The 14,721-nt window shown below is 41.9% G+C and overlaps 1 protein-coding gene across 10 annotated transcripts in view; it reads left to right on the top strand.

Annotated features, from left to right (window-relative positions):
* Window positions 1-14,721, top strand: part of ITPR1 (inositol 1,4,5-trisphosphate receptor type 1) — a 334,496-nt gene that overhangs the window by 188,100 nt on the left and 131,675 nt on the right. For all 10 annotated transcript variants that reach the window (XM_032325752.1, XM_032325745.1, XM_032325771.1 and 7 more), the window contains 5 exons: window positions 1,650-1,901; window positions 3,126-3,251; window positions 5,883-6,011; window positions 10,330-10,450; window positions 12,962-13,146. In XM_032325752.1, the coding sequence (XP_032181643.1) occupies window positions 1,650-1,901; window positions 3,126-3,251; window positions 5,883-6,011; window positions 10,330-10,450; window positions 12,962-13,146 (813 nt within the window). The remainder of the gene's footprint in view (window positions 1-1,649; window positions 1,902-3,125; window positions 3,252-5,882; window positions 6,012-10,329; window positions 10,451-12,961; window positions 13,147-14,721) is intronic.

Consider the following 14,721-nt stretch of genomic DNA (forward strand, 5'->3'; position numbering starts at 1 on the left):
CTGAGAGGAGAAAAAAATAGGAATATTGAACAAAAATTACAAAGAATAGAGATTAAATATAGATAGAAACCACTGAGCCAGAACAGCCTACATTCCTGTGGATTATATGACAGTTTCTTGAATTATTCGCTTAACTAGCTAGAAAAATTGTTGCTTGCTGATTCACAAGAAGAAGCTGGTCAGTGGAATTGGGACAAAGTCCCCCTGGGTTGTCTGTGGGCAGTCAGGGCCACATGGGATGCTGTCTGACCGGGAAGGCCCTCTGCCACACCTGTGTTCAAATAGACTCAGTTGAATCTTCCCACCTGTTGAAAAAAAAAAATGAAACATCAAGTAAATCCATTTAACACTTGGATTTGTAATTCCCATTTAATAAGAAACAGGGTTCCAGGGGAAGGTAGTGTAGTGTGTTTAAAAGAATTGACTTGACCTGGGATGTGAGTGTAAGCTATACTACTTTATTGGCACAGTGACCCGATGACTTGCCAACCCTCAGTGTACCTTCCTATAAAATGAAGGCACGGTAGAATTCAGCCAAGAAGCTGACATGCCAGCTCAGGGAAACGACGGTGACAATGGGAGCTAACAGTATTGGAAGGCTGCCCTACCCTAGTCAAGGTTCTAAGCAATTTACATATAATCATTTGTCTCATCTACAGGACGCAGCACCATGAGTTAGGTATCAATTTCGTCCTCAGTTTTATGGGCAAAACTGAGGCACAGGGAGGTTAGATCCATGTGGAGCGTTGGTCGTGGTATCTGGCACCTAATTAGAGCTGACAGAAGTGAGTTGTTATTACGCAGATATTATGGACTATATGTATTTTGACTTCTGTGCCAGCCCTTTTTGGATCTTCTGTATTTCCTGAAATTGATTTACTATTAAGCGGAATAATGAGAAGCCACACACACAGTCCTGGGGGCAAGTTATAAGTAGGAATGCCCTGATTCTTTGAAGCAGTATTGAAAGGAAGACATACCTTAGTAAGAAGTGGATAATTGATCATTGTGAAGAGAGGAGGCAGTATATGAAAGAGTTGTAAAACGGATACTACTTCTCAAGCATAAAAAAGATGGAAACTATTTTTTTTAAGGTTTTAGTTATTTATTTGACAGACAGAGATCACAAGTAGGCAGAGAGGCAGGCAGAGAGAGAGGAGGAAGCAGGCTCCCCGCCGAGCAGAGAGCCTGACGTGAGGCTCGACCCCAGGACCCTGAGATCATGACCTGAGCCAAAGGCAGAGGCTTTAACCCACTGAGCCACCCAGGTGCCCCAATGGAAACATTTTTGAAAAGAAAAATCATAGCCTAAATATTAGGTTTGGAAATCCACATGCAAGCTTGCAATCTTCATTTCCACTGGGTACATGAATGTGGTTCTGCAGACTTTCTCTTCCCCTGGTAGTTTTGTTTAAGGCCACTGTCATATACCTGTATCTGTCGATTAAAGTGCTGCTGCTGCTGCAGATTTTTAGTTATTGATTAATAGAAGTGAATGAAATTTAGATGAGTTTAGTAATAAAGGTGAGACTGGTTTTGGAAAGCAAAAGCTGACAAAGCAGCTCTCCTTCTCTGCAAGTAGATATTTTTTCAATGATGTCCCCACCTCCGCAAGCCTGTAATATAAACAAGCCCTGTTCTTTTTATAGCTGGTTAATTCGGGAGAAGACGTCCTCGTGTTCTACAACGACAGAGCCTCTTTCCAGACCCTGATCCAGATGATGAGGTCAGAGAGGGACCGGATGGACGAGAACAGCCCTCTCATGTATCACATCCACCTGGTGGAGCTCTTGGCCGTGTGCACTGAGGGCAAGAACGTCTACACGGAGATCAAGTGCAACTCCCTGCTCCCGCTGGATGACATCGTCCGCGTCGTGACCCACGAGGACTGCATCCCCGAGGTGAGTGAGCCTTTCTCATGCCTCTGCGTGTGGCGTGTGGAGCTGTTGCCGGCCCACACGAGACCTCACAGTGCTGAGACCTGCAGCTCATTTCATAGTGAGGTGTCAGTTGGTGGAAACAACATTTTCTCGAATGCTGATTTTGTGCATAAAGCTCGTCGGTGAGGGGATGTTAGTCTTTCCTGCTGTCTCCTTGAGAACCGTGGGAATCTGCTGCTGTGCTTCTGTTCTTGGTAACTAATAACAGCCTGTTGAGCAAAGAGGATTCTTTGAATCCCCTTTGAATGAATGTCTGAAAAAATGAGATTGAATGGGTTGAGATATGGTTCATGGGCACGGAAGACCCGATTCTGCAAGTTTATTCTTTAAAATGAAAATCTGTATTATAACAATAATGACAATTATAAAATATTGAGGAACTACAGGTAAGCAATACGAAAATCTACCACCCATAATAAATAACAGTTCGATTTTGAAAATGATTCCTTCCAAGCTGTCCATTTTCTTGTTCATATATATTGGCTGGTAACAAAAATGACAGAAAAACAGTGGATCATCCAGAATATAGTTTGACTTTATATGTTTAAAATATATACTCTAAATTTTTATCTTAAACTAAATATACATATATTTGTATACAGTATATATAGTATGTATCATATATATGCTAGTATGTTTTTAGATAATTTTTTTGAAAAGTTCAAAGAGCAGAGACTATAAAGGAGTAAACTATGAAAAGTCTCCTAATCTGTTCCCTCCCACCCCACAGAAAATCATTTATTATGTTCTTGTGCATCATCTAGAATTCTGCTATAAACAAATGTAAATATATGTTCTTCATTCCCCCATGCCCTTTTTATTTATTTATTTTTTAATACAAAAGGTGACATTCTGGATGCACTGTTCTTCCTTTTGTATCAATTCATAAAGAGATTGCACATTCCTTTTTTATAGTTACATAAAAATTTTATTGTGTGGATGTTCTGTAATTGCCCTGCATGGCTGTTTAACAGGCTTATGAGACTATAATGAGATGATAATAACTGGTGATTCTCGTGAAGGAGGAAATGACAAGATTGCCTTTTTCTCACAGCCTTGTCTACTTAGACTTCTGGACTCTTATCTGATAGGTGAAAAGAGTGTTCTGACATAGTTTTGATTTGCGTTTCTCTTATTCCATGTATACCAAATCGGTTTTTCATAGAAGTCTGTTTCCGTCTTCAGGTTAAAATTGCATACATTAACTTCCTTAATCACTGCTATGTGGATACGGAGGTGGAAATGAAGGAGATTTACACCAGCAATCACATGTGGAAATTGTTTGAGAATTTCCTTGTAGACATCTGCAGGGTAAGGCTCTCTGGAACTGAGCAGCAGAGCGCAAGTGTGTGTGTACGAGTGTGTCTGGACATCCTTATGCAGGCGTAAGAAAAATAGCCACATAATTTCAACTCATTAATGTGTGGCACAGGGAGGCAGATGTGTTTCTTGGCCTCGCATATGTCTCATTCCTTTCTACCTTTTACTCCTAACAGAGAATAGATTTTATGTGTCATGTGTCAAGGAAGATGGATCATTTCTGCTTTTCACTTCATCCTTTATGGATTGATCTGTGAATAATAATCTGAGACATGGGGCGTCTGGGTGGCTCACTGGGTTAAGCCTCTGCCTTTGGCTCAGATCATGGTCTTAGGGTCCTGGTATCGAGCTCCACATCAGACTCTCTGCTCAGTGGGGAGCCTGCTTCCCCTTCTCTGTCTGCCTGCCTCTCTGCCTGCTTATGATCTCTCGCTCTCTGTCCAATAAATAAATAAAATCTTTTTTTTTAAATCTGAGACATAATACAATCAGATTTAAAAGTTTTCTTTTCCTTGACATTATGTCTCCTTGAAGGACACTGTCCTAAGCTTGAGCATTTCTCTCCTTCCGTCTGGTGTCGAGGATCCTGCAAAGCACTTCCCTTTGGATCTGCTTTCCTGACCAGCCATTGAACTGGGCTTCATACTCTTGATTTGGTTTTGCTCGAAGCTTAACATTAATCTTAAGGCTGCAAGACCTACAGCCTGACAAGGCACACCATAGATACACTAGAAGTTTTGTGATGGTGGATTTAGGGGAGAGGTGGTGGCAACCAAGAGAGAATAATTGTAAGATGAATCTTAATTTCGGATACATGTTGAAAAGAAAAGTGCACTCTAGAGTCCTAGACTATGATAATTTCTGCTTGAATGTACAGTTATCAGTGTAAGACAAGGAACCTATAGGAACTTGTTTTCTTCCTAATTGAGGACTTTATTTAATAGTACTCAGGTATTGGTATCACAGACATATATATATTTTTTAAATGTCAAATTCCTCCTAGTCTCTTTTAATCCCATAAATCTGGGTTTTAGAGATTGGAAAGAAAGGCATGTTTTGTTTTATTTTTATTTTATGCTTAAAAAAATTTTTTTTTTAAAAAATAGACTATATCCAGTGTGGAGCCCAATGTGGGGCTTGAACTCATGACCCTGAGAGCAAGACCTGAGTGGAGTCAAGAGTCAGAGGCTTTACTGACTGAGCCACCCAGGGACCCCTGCTTTGTTTTTTTGTTTTTTATTTTCTTCTTTCTTTCTTTTTTTGAATCAGGCTGAGCAAAGTTTTCCATAAAGGACCAGATATTAAACACGTTCAGCTTTGTGAGCCATCTGTTCTGTATCACAACTCTGCCTTGGTAGTTTGAAAGCAGCCATGACAATATGTATACATGTGGGCATGGCTGTGTTCCAATAAAACTTTATTTATAAAAGCAGCCACCAGCCCTTAACTTTGCTGACCTCTACATTACATTATTCAGAAATGTAAAATCAGTTGCTAATTTCATTTTCTGAATTTGTCTACAAACTGCTCAGCATTAAGCTTAGAACATGGTAGTTAGTTAATAAAACTTGATTCTTTTTTGCCCTTCATAAATTTTTATAAGTAATGTTAATGTCCCAAACTGTGTAAGCAACGAATTTGGTAATAAAACTTGATTTTTTAAAAAGATTTTATTTATTTATTTATTTATTTATTGACAGACACAAGTAGGCAGAGAGACAGGCAGAGAGAGAAGAGGAAGCAGGCTCCCTGCCGAGCAGAGAGCCCGATGCGGGGCTCGATCCCAGGACCCTGGGATCATGACCTGATCCAAAGGCAGAGGCTTTAACCCACTGAGCCACCCAGGCACCCCGTAAAACTTGATTTTTAAGCATGTATTTTCTAAAACATTGCCTCTAAATGTCTGATCTTATTTTAAGCAGCATAATTGAGTAGAATGTAAGTAAAATCTGAAGTCTCTCCTTACCCCAAAACTTAGAGTCTGTGACTCTGATTTACAGCCCACTACTTTCAACAGCATTGCATATCCTTAACTTTTTAAAAATTGAAGTCTAGTTGACACACAATGTGACATTAGTTCCACTGTACAACATAGTGATGTGACAACTTTATATTAACTTTTCTACTGAATGAAAGAATGTGTGAAAGTTTGTAGGTTTGGAGAGCATCACACACAATGGACCTCACTGATGTATTTGATTCTCTTGATTACATGGATAGGAAACCATAGCTGACAAGAGATGAGTGGCTTCACCAGGAAGACAAATTTGCTTTTAGGGGACAGTATAGATAACTGTAGTGAATAGTCAATAGGCATGCCTTAAGCTGCCTTTTAAAGGTTTTAGATTTGCCACACATGGCTAGGAATTGGGAAGCAATGGCCCTCTAGGTGCCATCCCGGTTTTGTGTGTCTCTATGTGATGTCTGAGTGGATTAGCTTCTCTTCCTGCATGATTTACTGTTGTTACTACTGTAATTCCTAAGAGGGAGACGTATCAATCTGCAAGCCTTTCCCTTTCATTTGTTAAGGGGGTAATCAGCAGTAGTGGCCCCAGATTTCTTAATCCTACAACTGACCTGCAGGTTTTGGTGCCATGTCTGAAACGTCCAATTGCCTTGCAGGCCTGTAACAACACCAGTGACCGGAAACACGCAGACTCCATTTTGGAGAAGTATGTTACTGAAATTGTCATGAGCATCGTCACCACTTTCTTCAGTTCTCCCTTCTCGGACCAGAGCACGACGCTGCAGGTAAGAAGGGCAAGGGCAGGGCATTCACAGCTGAACTTGGGCGGTGGCTGTCCGCCCGGATTTGGCAGTGAGCCGCTGTCTGTGAGCCATTCTGCAGAGCTTTCGGACAAGGTGCTTTTCCTGCTGGGGGGTGGGGGGTTCCCTTGACTAAAGAAGCACCTAAGGATGTTGTCCTAAACCAGATGATTCTATTGGTTGTTGATTTTTAGCCCCTTAAGATGCTTTTTCTTACCCCTTCCTTCTTGTTGATTCCTCCCCTCTAATCTTAGAAGAAGGAGACGCAGCTTTCAGATAGGTGCTCCCCTGTTATTAATGCTTCTTAAAAACACATTTGGAGATCTCGATTCTATCTCCCAAATGTGCGCCTGGAGTTTACCCGACATGGTGAGGGGCTAGTGTGAGAAGTCGTGCAGCCAGCCAGGGGTGCTGCTGCATGGCCCGGCCCTGCGGGCGTATGCACACCTTCATGCGTGGCACTCCTGGGACTGTGTACCATCATGGCCCCGTGTCACGATTCCCACCAGGTCCAAAGGTAGGAATCCATGGATCTGGGAGATGATGTCATTCTTTGACTTGGAAAAAAATCATCCTTCTCTTTATAACGTAAATCTGGGTTAACCGCTGTGTGAGTCTTGCCGCAGGATAAAATCTAATCTTGGTCTCCAGCAGTCAGAAGAGAAATACCCTCCTTCTCGTAGGAGGAGATAGAGGCTGTCCTGGGGTTGATGGGTGGCCCAGGGTTGCTGGAGTATAGACATAATCCTAATGAAGGTAAATGCTCTAAGGGAAGGGTGATTCTTGGTCAGTGTAATATTCCCTGATGCATTAATTAGATACTGCTATAGTTCATTAATATGCAAAGAGTTCGTATGAGTCTAATACAGCCCATGAGGTAGATAATACTTTTCCCATTTTCAGCTGTGTAAACTGAGGCTCAGAAAGTTTAATTACCGTGCTCAGTCAGGGTCACAGCCATTAGGTGGCATAATCATGATTTTAGCCTGCTTCTTTCTGATGCAAAAAGTTGAATTATAGAATTTTTTTATTGAGATACCTTTCCTTGGGACTACTGGTAACCTTCTGTTTAATTAGAAATAGCTATAAAAGCTAGCAGTTAAGCAAAAGTATCCCAGAGTTAGAAGGGTTGCCTTTCAAATGTCTGTACTTGTTCATGAGTAATTGGGGAGCAGAAACTGGTTGGATCCCAAGCACATGAGTTCCTAGAGACCAGAACATGCTCCTCACCAAGTACTATTACACAGAGAGCCAGCTAGGGAAGATGCTTTGGTTACTAAGATTAGACTTGCTTCTTTTGTAATTTCAAGTGACAATCACCACAGCAATGCCCATTCTCCTATAGATTGTGAAACAGTATTACAAAACCAAAATGTCAAAGTAAATCAGTTAACATTAATTGGAAAACCATTAAACGGGAACTTGAGTTTTGGTTTTCTATTTTGGTCACTTCTGTCTCCTCATACTGCCTTACTCTGAAGCCAATTTTTGTACCACCTAATAAGCCAGACTTGTCAGAGAGATGAATCTTCAATATAAATGTTATAAGTTCCTAGCAATACCCAGGTAGTCTATATATACTTAGAATACAAAGTCTAAAGTGGTTTTAGCTTTGTTTTTTAAGGGGTAGCTTATGAATTTCTAGGACATTTATTTTCAAGGAATATTATATTTGGATCTCTCATAGTCTGTTTTATTTTGTTTATATGCTGAGAAGCATATGCCTCATTTCCCCAGCTAGATTTTTACTTCCTTCCTGGCTTCCTTCCTTGTTTATTTGTTGTTGTTGTTGTTGTTTTTTTATTTCCTTCTTTTCATTCAGCCCAAACATATGAGGAAGGGAAATGTTGAATTTGGGTTTGGCTGTGTTGCATTTATGTTGCCCGTGGAATGTCCAGGGAGCAGCTGGAACTATGGGATCCAGAGAGGAAGAATAGAATTTTGGAGGCTTTAGAGCGGGATAAAGCTGGTCTCAAATCCTCACTCTGTCTTTTACTGGCTCTGTGGACTTGCCTTGGCCACTGAACTTCCGAACCTCTTGGCTTGCATTTGAAGCAGAAATGTAGTATCCGCCATACAGGTTATTGTGAGCACAAGAAATAATGTTTTATGAAACATCTAGCATCATGCCTGGTGCTTAGGAGAGGCTTAGTGAATAGGAACTTGTGCTTTTCCCTGCTAGACTGTCAGCTACGGTAAGAAGGACGTGGTTATGTCTTAGGTGCCCAGTTGTCTGTGACCCTGCTCTGTCCTGTGCCTCGCTTTGTGCTCGGAACCTAGTAGTTGCTGACTCATTGAATAAGTAAATGAATCGGTGAGACTCAGGAGAATGGAGTGGCAGAATCCAAATTTATACATTGGCTCCTTAAAGTCGTGGCCCAGAAAATGAAATGGTTTACTAGAAGGGACTGGGCACAGCACAAATAGTTAGAGACAAGATAGTCCAGAAGCCAGAGGAAGGTTTTCACTTCACTCTATCCGCACGTAGGATAGGATTCAAGGAACAAGCAGGGCTTCAGGACCCAAGAACAGGGAGGATTATATGTAGAAGGTGTTGGGCAGCCATGAGGTCAAGTGAAGTGATGCCTAATGGAAGCTATTCTGGCCAATTCATTTTTTGTTTTTCCAGAGGTCAGAAGAACAGAGCCTAATAAACAGAGCCTAATAAACACTGGTTCCATTGAATTAATTTAGTCAAAGATACTTTTTGAATTTTGAATTCAGAGATACTCTTTGAATTTGGGTGTTGGGTTCTCATCACAACTCTAGGCAGTGGGGTGGATGTTGACTTCTCTGGGTCTTGGTGAGGGTTCAGTGAGAGGCAAAAAGCCCTTAGGCCTTGGCATGTGGCACAGAAAGTACTTCCTGAAGAAAGCAGTGAGATCCCGGTTTGCAGGTGACCTTGGTTGAAAGAGCACAGGTTGTTGGCGTCAGAGAGCTCTGACGTTGACTCACTGCTCTGCCACCACTTGTCCGTTCTTCGGTGTACTTTCTTTTAAGCTTTCTGGGCCTCCATTTTGTATGTATAGCATTAAGGCAGTTTGTTTGCCACAGGATTGTTAGTTGAGTCCCCAAATGTGGCACCTAATAAGTGTAAGTTACCTGAACATTGTTCATAGAAGAGGTTCTGAATTTTTATTGAACTGTTGTACTTTCTTCTAATAGAGTTTCTTCCCCCTTACCCCAGCACTTTCTGTTGTTTTTCTTCTGTCTCAGAAACCTTTCTAGAGTTTTTTAATGTTTTTTTTCTTTGCTATATTAACTCCCACTGTGTTTTGGAGGGGCTATGTAAGTCCTCTTTCCCCAGACTGAAAACCCATGGAGTAGCTCACTGTACACAGTGAAGTTTGCCTTGCAGGTCAAAGCTACCATGACCCGGGTAGCTTTGGGTGGAGACCATAATATAACTTTGAAATGCATTCAGAAAGCACTGTCAAACTGAGGAAGTAAATGTTGGAGTTCTATTACTTTAATAAAAAGAGTACACATTTGTACCGTCCTAGGAATAGATTCTACCATATCATTAACTCATCTGTAGTAAATGAATACTTCTAATGAATAACCATCCAAACTGTCTGCTGTTGATATCACTGAAGACACTGCTACAAATAAGTAAACATTCTTGGTGAGATCTACTCATCAGTTTGTTTTTTCTGGTTAAAAGTAGAGGTTCTGCTTATAGGAAATAACATCTGGAAGGAACTTTGGGTTAATCTGCCTCAGTCCACTTATTTTATATAATTTATATTTTATATATTAGGTGAAGTTAAAGCTCTGAGACATGGATGGCTCAGTTGGGTTAAGCCTCTGCCTTTGGCTGAGGTCATGATCTCAGGGTTCTGGGATCTAGTCCCTCATCAGGCTCTCTGCTCCGCGGGGAGCCTGCTTCCCCCCCCCACCCCCCTGCCTACTTGTGAACTGTCCCTCTTTCAAAGCAATAAATAAAATATTAAAAAAAGAAAAAAAAAAAAGCTCAGCAACATGAGGTAATTTGCCTGACGTCATACTGCCTGTTGGTAACCGGACAGTAATACCAGTTTTCACATTAATTCCATGGTTTGTTCTTCTGGTCAGACTTAGTTGGCATCAAGTTTATAGATGCCCTTAAAATGCTTCTGATTTTTTTCTTCCTTAGGCTAGGCAACTTCTAGAATCCTGCTGATAACCCGTCACCCCCTTCTCACTCTTGCAAAGGGTCCATTACTCTTAACCCACCATTCAATGCAATGTCTGTTTCTGACGGGCATATCTGTGATCTGCAGAAACGTCATACTGCCCGTCTCTCGGCCTCTCTTACTTGCAGACTCGCCAGCCGGTCTTTGTGCAACTGCTGCAAGGCGTGTTCAGGGTTTACCACTGCAACTGGTTGATGCCGAGCCAAAAAGCCTCCGTGGAGAGCTGTATCCGGGTGCTCTCTGATGTAGGTAAGATATCGTGCAGTTTGGATTGAACATGATGAAAATGAACTCCCTGCCAGTACTAGAGACAGCCATTTCTCAAGCGCTTGTTATAGCTCTTCTGAAGTTCTGCATGCAGGATGTTGCAGAGGCAGAACTGAATGGAAATCTTGATTGCTAACCCTTGCTTTCATCTACCAAGCCAGCATCTTCCAAAGTCAAGAGCCAGTAAGTCCCAAAGAAAGCTAGCCTTTGAAAAAGTAAGAGTGCATGGTTCAGTGTGAGGCAACTTTTGGCAAGTCCCAGGGCACACAAGCTAATTGAAGGCTCTGGGAAGTCTCTCAGGCAAGAAATGAATTTGTTTACTCCAGTAAGTGTATTTGACCGTATGGAAACTTTCTTCCTATGAAGTACAAGCCCAGGGAACATCCTTTCTCAGAAATGGTGCACTGATCCCTTTTGACTCAATGATAAATGGTGCTCCATTCCCTCTTCCCCACCCCTTACTTGTCACCTCTCTGGCAGCTTTGAAAGGAAGTCTTAAAAATTACTGCTCCCTTCACCCGGACTTAAGCAGGCTCTATTTCTTGGCCCTGTTCCCCTTCATAAATGTTAAGCAAGGAGTTCCCCTGCGTGCCTAAATTTAAGAAGAGTTCTCTCCCTGTAGTAGCGATTTCCATCCCTTGAGAGCAGCAGCAGAAACAGGTGAGGTTCTCGGCACTGTTGAGTAGTTGCCCAGCAAATACAGATGCTGTCTCTTAGGGTAACTTCCCTGATGTCAGTCCTCCCATCCTGATTTCCTTGACTCTCACGTGGTAGGTGTTGGCGTCTTTTTATTATCTACGCAGCTCTATTACATAATAAGAGATGAGGCTTTTGAAAGTGTGTACATTGTAGGGTCATGACGTGATACCCCAGAGCCAAGGTTCTGAGGCAGTATCCCCAGAACTCACTATTCTGCCCTCAGAAGGTTATGCGTCATGAAGTTGTTGAGTAAAATTCGGGCAGGTTGCCCAGCTGACCAGCTCAGTGCTCATTAGGGAGATGAAATGTTTTAATTGGCTTGTAACTGATGAGAAAAGACAGAGGGAGGGGATGTCTTTTAAGTGGCAGGGCATGAAAACAGCACAGCCCCCCAGGAATTCAGACATGTGCCTCTTGGGGAATGCCTCCTCCTGACTAAAATCACACCAAAGTTCACTGTTTTTTATGGTTTATCTTCAGAAGGGGGTATCTGGTGTACATTATTTCTATCTGACTATATGCTGTGCAGCCTGGTTTTTTGTGTGTTTTGTTTTTTTTTTTTTTTGTATTATTCTTATCTTCTTCCCCAAATTTCTCACTTGTTTTATTAAACTGTTAAAATTCATTGGCTGGCTGATGGTTCCTTAACCCACACTAGGTTTTTTTGTTTTTGTTTTTGTTTTTAATTGGATTTAAACAATTGCTTCTCAGATTGCTTCTTCCAGGGTGCTAGCTTTGTTTTTACAGTTAGATACAGGTAATATGGCACCTCTTCTTTGCTTCTGGTCATATGAACCATTAAAGATAGGCGGTTGTTGTCTTGTTTTTTGGAGGTTGTTGGATTTTCCGTATGAAAAAAAAAGGATTGTTGGTCGTAGTTATTTTCCTTCTTTAATTATGCTTTTTAGTTTGGATGAATTTTAGACATATAGGAAGATTGCCAGGGGAACACACAGAGTTCCCATATGCCCCTCACCCAGTTTCCCCTGCTGTCAACATCTTGCAACACCAGAATATTTTTGTCAAAACTACAAAACTGATATTGGCCCATTGCTATGAAATAAACTCCAGACTTGGCACCACTTTTTCCATCAATGTCCTTCATCTGTTCCAGGATTCAGTCTAGGGTCCCATGTTGCCTTTAGTTGTGATGCCTCTCTAGTCTCCTCTGGGCTGCAAAAGTACCTCGGACTTTCCTTGTTTTTTATGACAGTAACAGTCTTGAAGAGTGCTGGTCAGGTGTCCTGTAGAATATCCCTGCTGTGGGTTTGATTGTTCCTTTCCTCATGATTAGACTGGAGTTTAAGAGGGGAAGACACGAGCCTAAATGGAAAGAATAGATTATGTTATTGTAAATATCATCGTTTGTATTATGTTTGGCTTAAATTGGCATTTTGTAGATTGTTGTGTAGAATACCACCGATAGAGGATTTTTAGAAAAATAGCCAAATGAGTTCCCTGTCTTCCTAATTCTTTACATATATGAACACAAGAGAGACCTTAGGATGCCAGTCATTGAGGAAACCCAATGAAGTTTAACTTTGACTTGCCCAAAGTTTGACCTTAGAACATGTTAATCCTCAGAGTTATTGCCCCCAAGAATTCACACTGAAAATTGCTGACCTAAGGATGGTCCAATTCATTTGAGCTCCTCAGCGTTCATACTCATTGCCATGCAAGTGACATGTTATGGCTCGGAAAAATCTGCCTGAAGGATGATGGGGGAGTTAAGTCTGTCTTTGGGGCATCTCCTCCCCAAGTTGGAGTCTCACAAGTCATCTTTCTTCCCTGTAGCTAAGAGCCGGGCCATCGCTATTCCTGTGGACCTGGACAGCCAAGTCAACAACCTCTTTCTGAAGTCCCACAACATTGTACAGAAAACTGCCATGAACTGGCGGCTGACTGCCCGCAATGCAGCTCGCAGAGACTCTGTTCTGGCGGCTTCTAGAGACTACCGGAATATCATTGAGAGATTGCAGGTAATGCCTGACCCAGAGAGGAGTGAACCTGAACCAGGTCTAAGGTGGTTCCCACACAGCAGTGCTTCCATGAGCCAGAGAAAAACCAAGATGGGCCATAGAGAGATGTTGGCATGTGAGTGGATAGTCAAGCACCGTAACAGACATAGGACCGAGAATGCGAAGCTACTTGGGAAGAGGAAAGCTCCTCACAAAGTCATGGTCTGTAAAGGTTCATAGATGTACAGATTTCTTTATGTAGAATGGGGACTCTGCTCTTACCAGGAAGGAATATTTAAGTATTACATAAGGGTACTTAGAATAAGGGCATGAGGGCTCCATGTTTTTTTTATTTTGTAAATCACCCTGGGATATTTAGCCTCTTGATTTAGCAGGTAAACTAGTGTGATAATGCCGAGAAAAGAGTTTTCTATCAGACTGAGCCAACTGAAAATAAAAATGTTCCTAAATTCTACCTGGATTGTACTTTTTTTTTTAGCACCTAGGAAGAGAGCTGTCCCTTTATTAAGGGAAGAGTAGTGAGTATTAGGGGTATATGAAACACTTAAATATACATCTTAACATGAGCACCTTCCTTTAGCAAGCTCTTAACAAATCACAACAGCCATTATTTCCTTCTTTTCTGCTGTCCTACCTAGGTTGGCTAGGCTCGCTAAGGTGTTTCTTGCTCAGGGTCTTGAATGTAGTCGCAGTGAGAAGGCAGCTGCGGTTGGACTCATCTTGGAATCTTGCACATGTTTGGCCATTGATGTTGGGACCCCCCAGCTGGAGTTGTGAGCTGAAGCATCTCCATGCAGTTTCCCCATGTGGTCGTTGCTTGCTTACAGCATGGTGGCTGGGTCCCAAGATCAGCATCTCAGAGAGAGAGAGAGACAACAAAAGCTGTAATGACTTTAGGGCATACATAGCATCACTTTTGTCAAATTCTCTTGGTCAAGACACTCACAGGTGTCCACTGAGGTTCAAGGGAAGGGGACATAGACCACCATATGATGGGAAGAATGAATGTCAGTGATGCAGTGTGAGAAGAACGTGCAAGAGAAGATATATTGCAGTGGCCATTTTGGGAAAATACAGTTCATGTAAACGGCATAGGATAGAGCCTGGCGTGTAGTGAGCACCTGAAAGGTGACAGCTGCTATTATGATTGTTACTTTTACTGTCATTGCTGTTAGGACTGTAATAATGAATCTCTGTGAGGTTATATAACCAGCCTACGGACGCATTTATTAGCTCTACTCATGGTGGGTACTAGAATGCAATGGTGATGAAAACCTCAAATGAGTAGTTCTACAGAGAGCTGCTGAGGAACCTCATCTTGTCCAGAGCCGGGATGGTGATCCTAGGCTTTGCTGAGGAGTGATGTTTGAACCAAGATCAGAGGAATATAGGACTTACTTAAAGAAAGGAGTAGAAGGGAGGGTAATGCATATGAAAAGAACTTTTTATGGGACAGAATGTGATGCATTTGAAGACCAAAGGAAGGTTAGTGTGGCTGGAAGCCCGTGAAGCTGGGGAAGTAGGAAGGTGTTCTTAGGTCAGGGAAAGAATTCCACCCTTCCTCTGACAGACCCA

This window comes from Mustela erminea, chromosome 1 (assembly GCF_009829155.1).
Source record: "Mustela erminea isolate mMusErm1 chromosome 1, mMusErm1.Pri, whole genome shotgun sequence".
NCBI lineage: Eukaryota > Metazoa > Chordata > Mammalia > Carnivora > Mustelidae > Mustela > Mustela erminea.